Source organism: Bombus fervidus, chromosome 1 (assembly GCF_041682495.2).
Source record: "Bombus fervidus isolate BK054 chromosome 1, iyBomFerv1, whole genome shotgun sequence".
Lineage (NCBI taxonomy): Eukaryota > Metazoa > Arthropoda > Insecta > Hymenoptera > Apidae > Bombus > Bombus fervidus.
In genome coordinates, this window is record NC_091517.1 from 25,304,064 (window position 1) to 25,321,709 (window position 17,646).

General features: G+C 31.0%; 4 protein-coding genes across 7 annotated transcripts; 3 read left to right on the top strand and 1 right to left on the bottom strand.

Annotated features, from left to right (window-relative positions):
• Positions 1-154: 154 nt before the first annotated feature.
• On the top strand, positions 155-4,479 carry Pras40 (Proline-rich Akt substrate 40 kDa). The gene is made up of 8 exons (XM_071999807.1): positions 155-1,041; positions 1,333-1,506; positions 1,608-1,731; positions 1,875-2,055; positions 2,146-2,353; positions 2,441-2,591; positions 2,670-2,809; positions 2,953-4,479. Exons 1-8 carry the CDS (start codon positions 919-921, stop codon positions 3,073-3,075), a joined length of 1,224 nt encoding a protein of 407 aa, XP_071855908.1. The 5' UTR covers positions 155-918; the 3' UTR covers positions 3,076-4,479.
• A 332-nt stretch (positions 4,480-4,811) lies between these two features.
• On the bottom strand, positions 4,812-7,156 carry Eif3m (eukaryotic translation initiation factor 3 subunit M). Of its 2 annotated transcripts, none has more exons than XM_071999819.1 (7): positions 6,958-7,156; positions 6,558-6,737; positions 6,371-6,465; positions 6,077-6,295; positions 5,708-5,976; positions 5,490-5,633; positions 4,812-5,165 (listed from the first exon to the last, which is right to left on the bottom strand). In XM_071999819.1, the coding sequence occupies exons 1-7, from the start codon at positions 7,000-7,002 to the stop codon at positions 4,942-4,944; spliced, it is 1,176 nt and encodes a 391-aa protein (XP_071855920.1). In that variant the 5' UTR covers positions 7,003-7,156; the 3' UTR covers positions 4,812-4,941. The 2 variants fall into 2 exon arrangements, with proteins under 2 accessions (XP_071855920.1, XP_071855928.1); XM_071999827.1 differs by having other exon boundaries at positions 6,558-6,751; positions 6,958-7,144.
• Positions 7,157-7,312: 156 nt separating this feature from the next.
• Positions 7,313-9,695, top strand: Riok2 (RIO kinase 2). 2 transcript variants are annotated; one of them, XM_072023118.1, is made up of 6 exons: positions 7,313-7,515; positions 7,824-7,965; positions 8,100-8,478; positions 8,558-8,842; positions 8,937-9,265; positions 9,356-9,695. In XM_072023118.1, exons 1-6 carry the CDS (start codon positions 7,450-7,452, stop codon positions 9,604-9,606), a joined length of 1,452 nt encoding a protein of 483 aa, XP_071879219.1. In that variant the 5' UTR covers positions 7,313-7,449; the 3' UTR covers positions 9,607-9,695. The 2 variants fall into 2 exon arrangements, with proteins under 2 accessions (XP_071879219.1, XP_071879210.1); XM_072023109.1 differs by having other exon boundaries at positions 8,937-9,695.
• Positions 9,696-11,885: 2,190 nt separating this feature from the next.
• On the top strand, positions 11,886-15,884 carry LOC139985419 (sorbitol dehydrogenase). 2 transcript variants are annotated; one of them, XM_071999837.1, is made up of 8 exons: positions 11,886-12,044; positions 12,814-12,847; positions 12,949-13,109; positions 13,386-13,549; positions 13,689-13,873; positions 13,979-14,178; positions 14,410-14,531; positions 15,064-15,884. In XM_071999837.1, exons 1-8 carry the CDS (start codon positions 11,991-11,993, stop codon positions 15,215-15,217), a joined length of 1,074 nt encoding a protein of 357 aa, XP_071855938.1. In that variant the 5' UTR covers positions 11,886-11,990; the 3' UTR covers positions 15,218-15,884. The 2 variants fall into 2 exon arrangements, with proteins under 2 accessions (XP_071855938.1, XP_071855946.1); XM_071999845.1 differs by having other exon boundaries at positions 14,000-14,178.
• Positions 15,885-17,646: the final 1,762 nt, after the last annotated feature.

Consider the following 17,646-nt stretch of genomic DNA (forward strand, 5'->3'; position numbering starts at 1 on the left):
TTATTTAATTGAAAAATAAAATTTATATATCGTGTAAGTAATTTCAAATAACCTTGTACCTGCATCTGTGTATATACATATATGTATAGGCATTATACTCTTATACTGTCAAGATTCTATGTCATATGGTAAAGTCAGTCAATTGACTAGCAAGTGTGTTTTTGTCTGGGAGTCTGGGGTGATCACGTACGCATCTGCACATACCTATAAATCAGTGTTTATTTTTAGTAGAGGTTCCGAACATTTTCAAAAATACTTGTAAATACGTGTGTTATACTTAAGAAATGTAGAGATAACTACTTAATCCGAGTGTGGAGAATCCTTCATTACCAATTATACAAAAATTCGGGATATTAATATCCAAAACTACCTCTTTATATGGTGAAAACGAACTCTCAAACATAAATACATATATATGTGCATGTATTCGACAGAGCCATGAGCTTCGATAATTCGTTTACTCGGCTTTGAGTGTGTGAATCTGTCACAGTATATAAATCAACTCTCCGATCAAATCAGATAATAAACTAATCCGTCGCATCCAAAATATAGATAATGTGCTTAAGTTACCTTTCTCGAAAGTAAATAGCTTTTCAACAAGGTCTTTAACTAAACAAAAACAACATATTTGAAATTTAATAATAGCGCGAAACTTATGATATTATAACAATATATTCCTTAAGTCAAACTATCGTTTTATATTTTCTATTGTTTCGTTGTAATTATTTATGAAAGTCTTGATTAGTTTTAATTGTAAAAGTCGAAAGTGGTCACGGGAATATCCTGAAAATTTATTTCGAACATTACGAGAAGTACTATCGAGTGAACCGTATACGTGTATATGAGTCCCGGCATAGTGAAACAGTGTGCTGGTTTTTAAAGTTTCTTTTAGAAAACATTGTACACTGATTGTGTAAGATGCATATAGCATGCAAATGTTTAAATGTGTCCATAAAGTCCAGGGGCACCGAACTGCAGAAGGTCAACATCAATGATATTGAATTGACAGCTGAAGAGCAGAACGACGGTTTCTTTCAGCAGGTAAAAATTTTTCTAACAATTATTATACATTTTTACAAAATACTCAATTTCAAGACGAATTCATATTCTAATAACAATTATTATTGAATGTTTTGGACTCAGAAACTTTCCTATATAAACGAAATAATAAATTTTAAGAAAAAATTTGCAGTAAATAGCTTAGCTAGTAAATAGCTGATAAAATTATACAATAAGTCATAATATTTACATATCTCTTGAGTCGACAATTTAAGTATAGTGCATTATAATAATATAAATTTTCCATTAAAAATATTTATCTGCTTCCAATAGAACCTTGCATCAATACCAGAACTTGAAGGTATTACTAAGGAACAACCAGGTTTGGTAGAGATAAGAAATATAGGATCATGGGTTATTCACCGTTGTTACAATTGTTCAATATATACTCATGCTGTGCATAGAGATTATGGTGCTGCTTTAGTTCTTATTAATACTGATATTGTTGTGAGTATTACATTATTTATAATTGTTAAAGAATATAAACAAATATCATATATTCTTTTGTTATTAAAGTATATAAATACTTTGTATTCCTTTTGTTACAGACTTCACCTGAAGAAATAAACAAATTAAGGTCTAATCCAGATTATAGTTCAGTGTTTAGAATAGTAATCGCTCATAATACTTTGGATGAACTTGATTATTTTCAACAACCTACCAAATTCTCTGGTAAATTGATATATTAATTAATTAAATATAATTCAAATAAATGCCTAAGAAAATAATAAATAATGATATATTTTATTCTTTGGTGTATATATAAAATGCAAACTATATAAATATTTTTCATATATTTTAATTCATCTGTCCAGTGTCACAGTTACCTAATAATGTACAAGTGGCTTTGGGTGGTCTCCAACAGCAGCTTGAAGAAGCTGTTCAAAGACAGTCTACAGAAATAGAAAATAAAATTCGTGCTTTTACATCTGAACAATATCAATTGTTAGAGCAGTTTCGTGAAAGAGCTCATAATGAACATAGATTATTGAGAAGGTTTCATTTCATAATATAAATCATATTTTTACTTTAGAGATATATTTTTAGGTTTTATACGTATTTTTTTAAAATACATATATGTTTCAGACTAATTTGTAAAGGAGAAGAAATGAATAGATTAACAAATAACATAGAAACTCCTCCTACAACTCCAGACAGTTTTACAACCAGTTTAACTACCTCTACAACAAATACAGTAAACACATCACATGTAGTATCAAATGAGACGAAAATTATTGCAAATTCTAATGTTAAATATGAAACTGGTGCTAAACATTCTCCTAATCTCCTTGTTGTATGTTTTTCTTTTGTGACTTCTTTTAATATATATCCATGAATAATTATAGTTATAAAATTTATTAATTGTTTAACATTTTTTCAGAATGGTAGCATAGATAAGAAAGATCGAATATATATATACACTAAAGAACCAACTAGTTTTGACACAGAAGCTTTATTTCCTTTGGAAGGAATGGAAGACACTCTTAATACTGATCAAGTTCAATCTTCAGAAGAAGGATCTGATACAGACGGTTAGTTTAACTCCCAATTTATGTAAATCTTAATTTCGATGTAAAAGATTTAAATAATGTTATTTATATTATACTTAGATTCAGGACAAGATGAAGGTATTCACATGCCAAGGGGACAAAGAGGTGGACATCCTACATTAGCCAAATCGTTACCAGTTAGTGTTCCATCTTTTCCATCATTTGTCCGTAAAACAGTTCAAGATGAAGATGATGATCAGGTATAAATATGTATAATATACAGCTATTCTTATTGACAATAAAGCTATTGATAGTTTTATAATATTTATTGATGCGTTTGCATATGTATAAGTATCTTACAAGACAATATCTTTTTACTTAAAACAATAAAATGTTATTTCAGCTTTCAAGAGATCCACATGATCCACATAACATTCGAGCATCGATTAAAGCTTTAGCAAAAAGCGTTCATGGTGATACAGTATTTGGAGACTTGCCACGTCCTCGTTTCTCTACTCAAATCTGACTTTGCAATATTTTCAAGGAAAGGGAATGAATTCACGTTAAAACTTCGATATAAATATAAAGTACCTATTATTCATAACTGTCTTTCAATGAATGCTACAAGAGTTTGGTGTAAGCAAAGGCAGAATAAACATAGAAATATACGAAATTATTGATATTTCGCGTATATTTTGAATATATTTTAAGATAAAATATTATTTCAAATCTTAGCTTTGTTAGTATATTGAGTTCATAAAACAAAAAGATTTTCATACCTGCATATACTTGAGGCTATGTTATATAAATGTGCTATATATTTGTTACTGATTGTATAACGTAGGACGTAAAAAAGAAAAAAAGATATTTAGATTTCAAGAATCAATCCAACGTGAGATTTACGATGCCATATCTAAAGTAAAATCATACTAGAAAGAAAAAAAAGGGCAAAGAAAGTTTTTTACTTATCAATTAGTGACTAAGCTATTGAAATAATTTTACAATAATAGTTATTATTTTTACGATGCATCATTATTATTAGATGTAGAATAATTGATTATAAGTTACGCTATATTAACTTCATATTACTCTTATAAATTGCACTGATGTCATACATAATGTTTTATTACATTAATTCAGCTCTTGATACTTTTTTTGCATGTAAGAGAATTTTTTGTTAAATAATATTTTTCTATAGTAACTGTTTGTAAATTACTGCGTTTGATTCAACTAAATTTAAATAGTAATCGAAGATGTTCGTTCAAAAAGCTTAGATTTCCCTCTTTATTTATTATGTTGTAATGCATCTGTTAACATGTCTATCTTTTGATGAATCGAATTATTAACAGAAAAATTGTAGCATAAAAATGTACTGCGATTCAAAGAAACATTTTTGTTATAATATATATACATATATTGTTTTTGTAAACACGTATACGAAGACAGTCTTAGAAGAATATATATATATATATGTCTATGTTGATATTAAAAAATTGTATGTGAGACATACAGATAAAAAAATGTTTATAAAAAATTTCGTTTACGTATGTTTTTGTACGAACATATAATGATAAAGATTTCAATAGATATTTTTACTTTACTTTTATATTTTGAATTCGCTTAAAATCACTTGTTGTGTTAATTTTTTATAAATTTATATCATTGATTTTTTAAGGTTTGTAATTTTTGTACCAGTTAACAGTATCATGTGATAAGCAACAAATTACAGATTAGAAACAATTAAATGAATTAGTACAAAAGCCTATGTGACTCTTTTGATATGTAATGCACAGTTATAAAGTTGTATATGAATGTTCTACTGATCAAATTGTAGAATGTGAGAAATGCTCCAAAAATGTCAAAAATTCTCTTTATCACATATGAAAATTGATTAATGAAAATAAAATGTTGCTGTACGAAAAATATAAAAGTGTATAATTGAATTATTTATATTCCAGGATTATTCACACTACAATTATGACATATCTCAACTTTTTAATTCTTTATATACAAAAATGTACAAGAAAAGTACGTTGAAGAGTATATCAAATCATTTATAAACTATTTTACCAAGAATAATACAATAAATGATCCTTTTTTCTTAATTTATAAAAGTTAATGTTTTCACGGTTTTCTAATTAAAAACTAAGATGATGTGTGTATATTGTACAATTTTAAATAAACTGGTAGGATCGTAAGTCCTATAAATAATTTTTTATCATCAGATTTTTAATTATGTAAGTAATTTAATTGTGAACATAATACTGTACCACGCGGCGTATATATTTATTCAAGTAAGGTTGGAAATTAATTAAGAAATTAATTAAACTTGATTTCCAATCAATATTTGTATACACAAATTTTAAATTACACATACACAAGTTAAATGTCATCAATGGGTAATAGAAGTTTTGTTTTTTCCAGCAAGTTCCATTTGTGCAGCAGCTACAGATTTCATACCCTCTTGTACAGCAGTTAAATTTGCTTTCCAGGCTGCGAGTAAATCGCGTAGTTGCATCCACTGTTGTTTGCCAAATGTTCTATGCATGGTACTTGAAATGAGAACTTTGCGACCTGCTTGATCCATACGAGCTCTAACAAGTTTCGTTTTCAATACTGAAACATAAAAAGGTGGATATTTTATATTCTTTTATATGCTTCATAAATATAACACCACATCAATTTAATACGCAATATAAATGTCGAATACTTCGATAACTTAATAAAAATTTAATTTCACTAAGCCAGTACTGATTCGTTAATATACCCTGTATACATTGCCTCTATTTTATAAAGAAATATAGAGATTGATTTTATTTATGCAGGGTAATTATACATTCTTTGTATGAAAACAATATTTTTATAATTGCACATATATATATATATATATATTCCAATTACATTGGAAGCCTTAGTAATATAATTAATTGAATAATTTACCATCAATAATAAAACTTTCTACTTCATCTTCATTAATTTGTAATTCTTCCTGAATTGTATCAAATGACATTTCAGGGTTTGTTTCTGCTAGTTGCATAAATGTTAGTAGTCTCATTTTCTTCATGTTTTGCTCATGATTTAATCCTAATAAAAAAATATATGATTTATATTTTCAATAAATTCGTATTTCTTATATCTTTTATCAGTTGCTTACATACCAAGTTGATGTTCTACAAATTCCTTATGATGTTGATAAAAATCTAAGTATGCAGGTAACTTGTCTTGTACAAAGACAAGAAGTAAATCATGAATGAGTTCCCCTTCCAAGAATCTTACAGGTTTTAATGCTAACAATGGGTCAAGCAGAAATGTATTTGGATCTGCCAATGCAGCTAAAATGCAACGTTGTGCATCTTCTCTAGCTGCAGAAGCATTTTCTGCTGTATAAGTACCTAAAAGTTCTACCATAACAGCAGCAGCTTGTTCCCTATTACATAATAATAATAATAATAATACATAATAATAAAGTTTCATGAAATATATTGCATTGTTAAATATAATGTATCACGTAATAAAATTTTATTTACCCCTGTTTGCAACTTAAAAGTACTTCATGAAGTAACCGAAGTAATTTTTGCATTTGTTCATTTGATGGTGGAAGTGATGCAAACTGTTGCTTTAATTGATCTATTCCACCATACACAGCTTTTACTTGATCCACATTGCGAGCAATTTGAACTAAGTGATAATAGACATGATATCTCATTGGAGAGTCATCAGGAAGAGATTGAAATAATAACCACAATCTGAGAAAATATTTTAAGAGTGTTATGTTTTTATATGAAAGAATTAGTAATATTACTGATACTCATGTAACTTACGCTTTTAGACATACTAAACCAAGTTTATATCCAGGAGCTTTTGTTAATTTCTCACAAAATGCTAATATTAAATTTTCTGCACGTTCAGTGGGGATCTAAATTAAAATATATGAAATTAATTTAAAGATACTAAGTTGTCTAAACATATGTTAACTTATTATAATTTAAAAATATATAAAATATTTACCACAATCATAATAGATACAATGTCATTTAAGACTGTTTCTATTTCGCTTTCATTTCCTTCCTTGAAGCAAGCTTCACAAACACCAATAATTTTATGTAAATCATCTTCTATTCCTTTAGGAGATTTTTCTTCACTTATTTCAGCACCCAAATTCTTAAAATATATTCTTAGCTCTTGCGCCTAAATATAAAACACTAATTTCAAATATATTTCATTTATTAAAATTTGTTTTAGAATCTGTTCTGTCAGAATATATAAAATGAAACAATAATGAGAAGCTACAGAAAACTGAATATAACCTATACTTTTCATTTAAGAGTGGTAATAAGGATGCTATTTGGATTTTACATAAAGTTTTCTTCGATCCTTAGATATTTAATATATCTTCATCATCAATTACCTGATCTTCTAAGGGTAATTCCATAAAAATTGGAGGAACTTGCATCTTGCCGAATATTACCACGTTTTCTCAATTACAATCACGACACAATCAAACACAATCTATCAGAAAAAAACTAGTTAGTCAAAGCTTGTTGTTTTCCTCATAATGGCCAACTATATAACAGAAAGTTTCTTTGATCCTTTACTTACGTTTGAGACGGAATTTAGTTATCTCCCGCACGAGTTATGACCACGGTCATGGTCTCCCAGTACAAGTGCTGCACCAAGCGGCCAAGTGCTGCAAAAGCTAGGAATCTATTCTGTTTGGTTCCATCAGGTTTCACTCTAGTATATACAAGAATCTATAAATTTTCTATTAGTACTTTTGACACGAATGAGGTTCTGTATTTTGTCGCCACTCATCGGTAGTCCATGCTGTTAATTAATTCTGTTTAGTATTTGACAAACGTTAATAAGATAAAATATTAAAGTGGAATAATCTGAGATAAACATGGGGAAATTAAACGTGACGATGTTACGATATTTAACAAAAGATGATTTTCGTGTTTTAACAGCGGTAAATATATGTTATCAATTGCCTGTAATTAAGTTAAGCACAATTGAGGGTTATATTCAAAATTTCGGGATTTTTATCTTTTAATGTACAATATGTATTAAAAGATGAGGAAATAATTGTTTAAAGGGATTCTCGAATCGAATCATGTATCGTCATTTGTACAATGTGTGTAGCTTGTGCTAGAAAATTATGTTTTCTTATTGATTGTTATTTTTAAATTGAAAAATAGTACTAAATTTATTAAACGTCAAGGTTAAGTAATGCTATTAAATTTCATTAAACAGCTTTTTTGACATTTATCATTACAGATTGAAATGGGAATGAAGAATCATGAACTTGTTCCTGCATCACTGGCTGCGCACATAGCAAATTTGCGTTATGGTGGTGTACATAAGTTGTTGAAGGAACTATGCAAACATAGGCTTCTCAGTTATGAACGTGGGAAACATTGTTAGTTCATTTTGAAGATCGTTTAATTAATATAATATAATATAATATAAATTTTGATAAAAATTTAATTTAAGGAAACTGCAGAACAGAGATAATATGTACGTGTATATAAAATATTTTCTTTGCCTTTTTAGATGATGGTTATCGTTTGACAAATTCAGGCTATGACTATTTAGCTCTAAAAGTTTTGGCACAAAGAGGTATTATTGCTTCTTTTGGTAATCAAATTGGAGTAGGAAAAGAATCTAATATTTATATAGTTACCGATGACGATAGAACTCCAATGTGTCTAAAACTGCATCGATTGGGAAGGACTTGTTTTAGAAATATCAAAGGTAAGAGAGATTATCATCAACATAGAAAATCGGCATCATGGTTATATCTATCAAGAATATCGGCAACAAGAGAATTTGCATATATGAAAGCACTTTTCGATAGAGGATTTCCAGTACCTAAACCAATTGATCTCAATAGACATTGCGTTGTTATGGAGCTGGTTGAAGGTGGACCTCTGTAAGTAAAATTATTATTATTAGTAACTTTTATATCATGTTATTTTGGACACAGTGTGTATAAGACAGTTTTGTTTTAGATGTGGTGTATACAGATTAGACGATGTCGAATCGTTATATGACGAACTAATGAATTTGATTGTAAAACTGGGAAATCACGGAGTTATTCATGGAGATTTCAATGAATTTAATATCATGATAACAAATAGCGGAAAACCCATTCTTATTGATTTTCCACAAATGGTTTCTACCGAGCATGTAGATGCTCAAACTTATTTTGAAAGAGACGTAAACTGTGTTCGTGATTTTTTTAAAAGACGGTTTGCTTACGAAAGTGAGTTGTACCCGACGTTTCAAGATATTTCGTAAGTTGCGATAAAAGTGCAAAAACAAACGTTAAATAAAATATCAACGGTAAAAGTTTTGCAGTTTAAATTATACAAATGGATTTATCTTTAGGAGAGAAGATTGTATCGATGTAGAAATTAAGGCCAGCGGTATTACAAAACAAATGGAGAAGGATCTTTTGAGGGAAATAGGCATGGTCAATGTTGAAGATGAAGAAATTGAGGAGGATTGTAACGAGGATATGGACGAAGAAAATAGAAGTATGAATAACAGTGAAATTGATTATTTACAACTTCAAGTCGAGAACTCTGTGAGAAATGAATTTATGTGTACATCAAAGAAAACATCCGAAGACTCAGAAGCAAATGAGAAGAAAGACTCAACTGTTTTATCCGTAGAAGATCGTATTTTAGAAGAAGGTGTTAAAAAGATCGATACGAGTAAGTCAGTGGGAAACCTAATAGGCAAAAAGTCATATGATTTAAATGTAAAGCACAACGAAGAAATAACCAATTCGTTACTTTTTACAGGAACATGCGATTCAGAAGATGATGATGTAGAAAAATTTAATGAATCGGAAAGTATGTACAGTAGTAGCACAGTTGCAACGATCGCCCCTGAACTTATTAGGAAAAAGGTGAAAATAGCTTTACAAAAACGTGAAAAGAGGGAGCAATCCAGAAGAATTCTCGCGAAAGGAGAGGCAAATGCGACAACTAGAGTTAGAAGGGAGAATAGGGATACGATTAAACAATCAACAGGGATATGGGGGTGGGAATAAAAATGATACACTTTTGCTACTTATTGTAGATGATTTATTTAAAAATAAAAAACAAAAAAAGTAAAAAATGAAACGAAAATAACAAATAATATATTTTTATTAATAAAACTTCGATCATTTCTATATTATACTTATTTCCCTAAAAGAATTTATTTAGATATAGCATAACGCTTTTAAATATCTAAGTATGCACTTCAGTATCGAAAAAGATTAGCACCATTTTACATTTTAAGTAACTGGCAAGATAAAGATAACGAAAGAAAATGAAATTAACATAAGAATGATTGAAATTCAAGTCATTGTCCTAGTATATGCCACTGTGTATTTATTAAATGTGACACGTTTTAATTCTTCGACATATTGTTTCTTACATAACATTCGACATAGCAGAGGATACAAATCTGTATGATTCTTTGCACTGTTTGCACAGACTCTCTCTCTCTCTCTCTCTCTCTCTCTCTCTCTCTATCTATCTATCTATCTATCTATCTATCTATCTATCTATCTATCTATCTATCTATCTATCTATCTATCCATCTAGCTATCTATCTATCTATCTCTCTTCTTTCTCTATCTTTTTCTCTTTCCCTCCACCCTGATTACATAAATGTTAGATGTATAGTGATGTTTCATACGTATCATTAAACCTCTTAATAATCATCTAAAAATATATAATTGGTTTACCAACAGAATATATTTGGAAGAGAGATTCGAATATCAATATTGTCATTAGAGATACATTCAAATATAGACGTCCATATATATTTAAAATAAGTTAATAACGATTAATAAAAAAAGATAATTAAGAGAAGAGATTGCAAAATGATTAATCTAATATATTATGCAACTTGATGATTGAATCTGTGTTTTCGTCGCAATTTTCGGTAGTGCATAATACAAACAAACTTTAAATATTTATACAAGTAAGTTAATTTTATTTATCCACAAGGATGCAATATGATTACAGGCTATAGCTATTAACATCTTTATTAAATGTCATGAAAATTTTCGATACTTTTTATTCATATAGTAATGAGAGGGTTAGGGAGAAACAGATCATTTTAAGAAGAAATGTAGCATTTTGTATGTAGTGCGAAATTTGCATTAGGCAGATAAGATAGTTTGAAATTAGATACGAAGGTCAAAAGTTGCTTACATTTCAGTAAACATTAATTTTGTTTATATTCGGAAGTTACAACTGTTCGTTTACATTGGTGTTAACATATTTTACCCGTACCTATGTTATACATATGTACATTGGGACGTGTTTGGCGATTAGAGCAGTTAATTTTTGCGATTGTCCCTGTAAAGTAAATTTTTGCGTCTCGTTTCTACAGCATAGAAATGTCGTCGTACTTCCTCGAGAAATAATTTCCAATTTTAATTTTCGATCGTTAGATTCGTATACACACACATATAGAGCGAGTCAATAAGAGATACTACTTAAAATACCTCGTTACCTAGTGGCCTTATCGAAAAACGTCATAAACGAATCGTTGAGTTTAACGTATTAAGGATAAGGAAAGACTGGAAGTGTTATTCTTGCGTTTACGTTATCTTTGTCTTTCATACGTTAAATTTGATAGATTAAAATTAAAATATCTGGTTTTCAGTATAAATAAGTTAATGCTTTTTTTTTTTACAGAGAATGTTCATGTATACGGTGTCTATGAAAAAGCTCAAGGTTAACTTGTTATCTCAGAAAATATAAGATATAAAAAAATACAATTGCATCATTAGGTTACAATTAGGTAACGAGTTATTTTAGATAGTACATACTTTTTATTGATTCACCCTGTATATATGAAATAAACATTTTAAAAAGTATTTTTTGGGGGAAAAATAAATTATATATTGTTTTATTTATTACAATTATCTAATACCAGATACATATCTATTATAACGAACGTCGTAAAATTTTAATTTTTCAACCTTTGAATTTTATATTTACTACAAATGTATTATTTTGCAATGGATCAACAATCTTGAACTCTGAACCGAATCGACGGAGACTGATTGGAGGTTTCGCTCCAAGGGTCGTTTGATTCGAGAAGAAATATTTCGAACAGACCTGAATATTTTACAAAAATCTTGCAGAGTGACAGAAACGGAAAGAATATTTGTACGAAGATGCAAACAAGACAAAAGTAGCTTATCGAGAAAGTTCGTCGAGCACATAGATATTTTTTAGAAGAGTGAAACAATTCCACAGGGTACGAGTGATAAGGTTGCTTGTTATGATGATCGCGGCAGCTAGACTGCTCATATATAAGCCGCGCACGCTCTTCTCTTCTAGTTTGAGTGTCATTCTAGTGCTCTTCGCGGAATCTATTTTAGTATAAATCGTGTTCGTCGATCGCTATAACGACTTCTGTTTTTTTATCATGGCCAAAGACAACCTCACAGCTATTCTCTATGGTATCAACGATATAAGACTGGTCAGTGTTACAAATTTAGTAATAAATTATGCGAATACCTCATACATGTATGTATATCTAAGTATCTAATATCAGATGAATATCCTAAATATGAAATATTCAGTTGTGATCATTTTCACGCGAATAATCGCGATTTATTTACGCGAACGCGTAATGGGACGATTATTGAAACGTTTTAATACCTTTTATGTTACCCTAAATATATAATAATATGTAAAATAGCTGAGCCGCGCATCGTAGTTTATCTCTCTCGATTTCGTTAAAGTGTAATTTGGAGCAAACGATTATGCCGATTTAACTCGTTTCTTTGTCTCCTCTGTTATTACTTGAAACGGTTACTACCGTTAATACGATTAACATATGGAATGGACAACGAATAGGGACGAGACAAATCGCCTGTGCACGTACAAGGACAAACCTCGCTATTTTCGTCATTATTCTTTCGTTATTTGCGATTATACGCGGGGTCAATCTATTTCACGTTATTAAGTGCGCATAGAATGCGCTCGCTAAAAGCTAGCGCATCGCTATTCTAACGTTATATCGTTCCTATTCTGAAACGAAATCTTATTATATCTAAAATCGAATACACTCGTTATTATTTTATTCCTATTTATCGTTTTTGTTTGTTGTTACGTTATAAAAATAATTTAAAATGTTTTAGAAAATTATGTTTAATAAAATCTCAAAGTTGAACCAACCTTACAAACCGTAAATGCTATCGTTGTATACGATTGATAGCTATAGCTCTTATCTTTTTCCATTATAGGAACAAACTCCGATCGAGGAACCTGCCCAAGATGGTAAGATCTTTTTCATTTTATTAAATGGAAGCACAGCAACGTATAGTAGAAGAAAAGCGAATGTTTATTATGCTTTTTTTCCATCATTTTCTCCGCTTTAGAGGTACTCCTGCAAATGGGTTGCGTTGGAATTTGTGGTTCCGATGTTCATTATTTGGTAAATGGTAGAATAGGTGACTTTGTGGTGCGGAAACCTATGATAATAGGTCACGAATCTTCTGGAGTGGTCGTCAAACTTGGAAAGAATGTAAAAAATTTGAAGGTACGTGAGAACGAATAACGAATGTTATTCTAACTATTAAAATAGTCTTTTTAAGATAATAGTAAAAAAAGAAAACAGATAGTTTGGTGTCATGTATGTATGTGTCATTCAGTTTTCAAGTTACATATACTCTACACGTATGTATGTAGGTATATGTATACATAGTAGGTAAAAGGATAAACGATTCGAAGAATTGTCTGTTGCAATTTGTATTTTAACGAAATTCGGCTAAATATCATTCTTCTATTATATCATATTAATAAATATCTAACTTAGATCGGTGATCGAGTAGCCATCGAACCCGGGGTATCCTGTAGAATGTGCAAATTCTGTAAAGGAGGACGTTACAATTTATGCAAAGAGATGGTATTTTGCGCTACTCCTCCGGTACATGGCAGTTTAAGACGTTTCTATAAGCACGCTGCTGATTTTTGTTTCAAGTAAGCATACGTGAATACATTTTTATACCTTTACCATCCTAGATTTTTATATTTAATTGGATATATATATATATATGATTTAAATATTTTTAAATGATATTCTACCTGTAATAATTGAAATTGTCCGGTTACATTACAGATTACCGGACAATGTGACGTTGGAGGAAGGAGCACTACTGGAGCCTTTATCGGTCGGTGTACACGCTTGTAAGCGCGCGAACATTAGTATCGGTTCGAAAGTTTTGATTTTGGGAGCCGGACCGATCGGTTTAGTATCGTTATTGGTAGCGAAAGCTATGGGAGCCAATAAAGTCGTTATTATGGGTATGCTTCTTTTCTATCGTACGATCAATTGAGAATCGAGGGTTTTTATATACATACATAAATATACGTAAAAATAAAACGTTTGTAATTTACAATTTACGATAGTTACGGAACGATCTGCTTTAGATCTCTCGCAAAATCGATTAGATCTCGCAAAGAAACTTGGCGCTGATGCGATATTATTAACGACAAAGGAGGATAAAGAGTCAAAAACTGCAGAGAAAGTTATCGAGCTCTTGGGTGAAGAACCTGACGCGACGATCGATGCGTGTGGGGCAGAGTCTATGATTCGATTGGCGATTCTCGTAAGTCTTCCACTTTTTGTCCATACGCGCATCTTTTCTTTCTTATCGACTGATTTTTCAATACGAATCACTGTTGATATAATCGATTAGATGTAATGGTAATGTCGATTAATCGAATAAATATACAACACGTAGAGAAATGTAGCGAAATGAAATATACGTATAATAGACGCACCTACATACTTATCGTGCATCACATGCAAATTAAGCGTACATGCCGTGAATTTTTAGGTGACCAAATCCGGTGGAGTGGCAGTTTTAGTAGGAATGGGAGCACCGGAAGTTCAAATTCCGTTGATGAACGCACTTGTAAGAGAAGTTGACATTAGAGGTGTATTTCGATACGCAAACGAGTACGTACAAATGTTTTTCATTTTTTTGCCGATAATAGCGTACTCGCTATTGCAGCTGTTGATACACGCACATGTTACATATCGATTGCCGATGAGTTTTTAGTTTCTACGAACGAGCGTAATTAAACTTAAATTTGCAAAAGAAACAATAACTTATTATTACTGTCATTGAATGAACAAAGAAATGACAAAATTCTACCATATAATGATATTTTTGCTAAAAAAAAAAAAAAAAACACATAAATGTATAAAGTAAGGAATTTAATCTCCTTGGTGTTGGTCATAGCTTGATTGACTTTTTCTTTGTACTAGTTGGGTTCTACATTGAAACGAAGAATGAAATGAATTAAAATTTGTTCAACATGTTATAAGTTACTTTTGTGAATGGCGTTGATCTTGATTCCACGATATTTAACATGTTTATATGCACATGTGTCGTTAAATGTATATATATATATACACACAATGTTAATGTTCATGTAGTGTTAACAGCAGCATTTTAAAAGATAATGTCTTTTGTTCTGTTTTTTAGTTATAACGATGCGCTGGATCTTTTGACTTCTAAAAAAATCGATGTGAAACCACTGATAACTCATAATTATAAGTTAGAGGAAACCGTTCAAGCTTTTGAAACTTCCAAATCCGGACAAGATAATGTCGTTAAGGTTATGATACATTGTAACTAGGAAAGTAAATGACGAACCAAAGGGAATTATTTCTTAACGTCACAAGTTGTAATAACCGTAAAATATGCGTGTAAGAAATTGAAAAATAGGTGATATTATTAATATTAAGACAGCAGTAAGTCTTTTATACGGCATTGTTATCGGTCACAATGAGATTATTGACAAAACATAAATGAAACGTATGCTTTTCGAATTTCCGAAGCTAATGATAATTAGATTTCGATAATTGTTCGTATTTAATTACGCTCTGTATATACATGTATGTAGGTACATTTTTTAATTAAATGACGTATGTACATATATATATATATAATCATATACGTTATGCTAAAGAAGCATTACGTTGTACGCGGCAGCAACGCGTAGACACGAATATTTCTTTCTCATCGATGTATTTTAAGTATTTTAACACTTGACAATCGATATGATATGATAGAAAATTATCGTTATTTTTATTAGAGTTATCATTTAAATGTCTGCTTATTAGTATTTTTGCTATTGTTATTAAAATACTAACTATACATGTAGCCATTGACAAAAATTGGAATTTTTACGTTTAAAATCAATCATACGATCGTTTGTTTCGTTCGATTCAAATGTATCTATATGTGATTAACGTTTTATTGTAAATCTAAATGTATCGCAAGTAAAGTTTCCGGAATACGTCTATATGCCTAATATAGCATAGTATACGCGCAGACAGGTAAACATTTTCGTAAATACTTGAAAAAGAACAAAATTCTATTACATTGTGTCTGCTAACGATCGTTTGAATAAATGAAATTCACGCACGCTCGTCGAAATTGTATAAGCGTTAATCGATTTTGGTAGGCAAAAGTAAATAAAAATAATACTTATAAATCGAAAAAATGAATATGTTGGCCAAAGTATCGTCAAAATGGAATGTAGAGATGCAAGATGAAAGGTATATCGAGCGCTGCTTTTCAACGGTTTCAATGAATCAGAAGTATTAGCGAGGAGAAACTTAACCATCTGTGATATTGTCTGCTAACAATGACACTGCATGACTTCTTCTATTAGCCTTCTACGTTACCCGAGTGGTACTCAAAACGTACAGTCTGTTTTCGAGTTACTCTCGTATTTGAGTTTCCTCTTTTGTCGAAATATGCAACACGTACGTACTTACAGATACGCGTCGGTACTCTGTTTTAATTTTACCAATTTATACACAGTGTAATCCATTAAACGATCTTTTCAATTTCTTTGAATTTTACTTTCAAACGTTTCACGAAGATAATTTCCTTGTGAATTTGATATAAAGTATATACGCACGATTTTATGCTGATATCTTCAAAATAGATACATACTTGACTCTTATCGTCCGTAGGAAGGTTCCAGTGATTTGGAGAGAATAACCAAGTAACGATTATCGACGCAACCGTTTGAAAGAAGATTCCCGATTAAAAAGGGGGCAGGCAGGAGAGAGGGGGGTCTGCGACTGGGAGAAAGTAGCGCGTTCGAAGAAGCATCGGGTGATGCATTATTGGGGACGGTTTGATAATTAATTAGAGTGGCAGTCGGGAATGTAAACAGAGATATTCAGTCGGACGAGGCGAAGCGGTAGATTTGATTCGGCCGGTTGGAAGATTTCGCTGTATGTATTCGGTTTGGTCTTTGGGGCAAACATAATCGACGTCGATGCGTTTCCCTTGAGAATCGGCTCCAACGTCACGTCGATGTCGACATAGTCCTGAATGGCGACGAAATGGACGTGCGAATAGTGCTTCTCCTAAGCCACGAGAGGCGAAGCTTCTCCATCAGCCAGAAGTTGCCGCTCTCTGTTGAAGCAATCGTACCAATGGTTGTCCGATCTTTTGTCTGTTTACATATGGTTGGCCATTTTCGTACGCGCGTGGGCATACATATATATATATATTTGATGGTAGATGATTACGTCAGAACATTTTACAAGAATACGTTGTCGCGTTATCGATCATCGCTGGATTCGATTAGTGCTATTAACGTGTAAAGGTATTACATACATATGTATGTATGTATAAGCGTATGCAAATAAACGTATCGTTCGTGTCTCTATAAGAAGTTTAACTCTGTAAAGATGACGATTCCAAAAATTCGATCACTAGTCGTGACGTATCCGAGAAAAATACAGGGACTTTGATTCGTATCGTAATGGTAACTTGTGCGTAAAAATACTGCACACGAATACTGTTTCATTTGATTAAAATAAATAGAGTTCGTATCTAGTTATTACACGATACGTATCACCGTCTCCTTCTATGTTATCGCGATAACTGAGTTGGCCATGGATCCGCAGTTAAGTAGATGTACATACATTCCGCGACGATTCCATTTTATTATCGTCTTGTCGTTATTGCATTGCATTTCGCGTAATATTTCCATGTATGAGAGGAGATACAAGTTGATCGTTGACACGATCAAAAATAAAT

Coding starts and splice junctions, on each gene's coding strand:
- Riok2 (XM_072023109.1), top strand. CDS start 7,450: ATGGGGAAATTAAACGTGACGATGTTACGATATTTAACAAAAGATGAT. Junction 7,966..8,099: donor TTATGAACGTGGGAAACATT/GTTAGTTCATTT, acceptor TTGCCTTTTTAG/ATGATGGTTATCGTTTGACA. Junction 8,843..8,936: donor CCGACGTTTCAAGATATTTC/GTAAGTTGCGAT, acceptor ATTTATCTTTAG/GAGAGAAGATTGTATCGATG.
- LOC139985419 (XM_071999837.1), top strand. CDS start 11,991: ATGGCCAAAGACAACCTCACAGCTATTCTCTATGGTATCAACGATATA. Junction 14,179..14,409: donor TGATTCGATTGGCGATTCTC/GTAAGTCTTCCA, acceptor GTGAATTTTTAG/GTGACCAAATCCGGTGGAGT. Junction 14,532..15,063: donor GTATTTCGATACGCAAACGA/GTACGTACAAAT, acceptor TCTGTTTTTTAG/TTATAACGATGCGCTGGATC.
- Pras40 (XM_071999807.1), top strand. CDS start 919: ATGCATATAGCATGCAAATGTTTAAATGTGTCCATAAAGTCCAGGGGC. Junction 1,507..1,607: donor TTATTAATACTGATATTGTT/GTGAGTATTACA, acceptor CTTTTGTTACAG/ACTTCACCTGAAGAAATAAA. Junction 2,810..2,952: donor AAGATGAAGATGATGATCAG/GTATAAATATGT, acceptor ATGTTATTTCAG/CTTTCAAGAGATCCACATGA.
- Eif3m (XM_071999819.1), bottom strand. CDS start 7,002: ATGCAAGTTCCTCCAATTTTTATGGAATTACCCTTAGAAGATCAG. Junction 6,296..6,370: donor GGTTTAGTATGTCTAAAAGC/GTAAGTTACATG, acceptor ATATTTTCTCAG/ATTGTGGTTATTATTTCAAT. Junction 5,166..5,489: donor AGAAAGTTTTATTATTGATG/GTAAATTATTCA, acceptor TTTATGTTTCAG/TATTGAAAACGAAACTTGTT.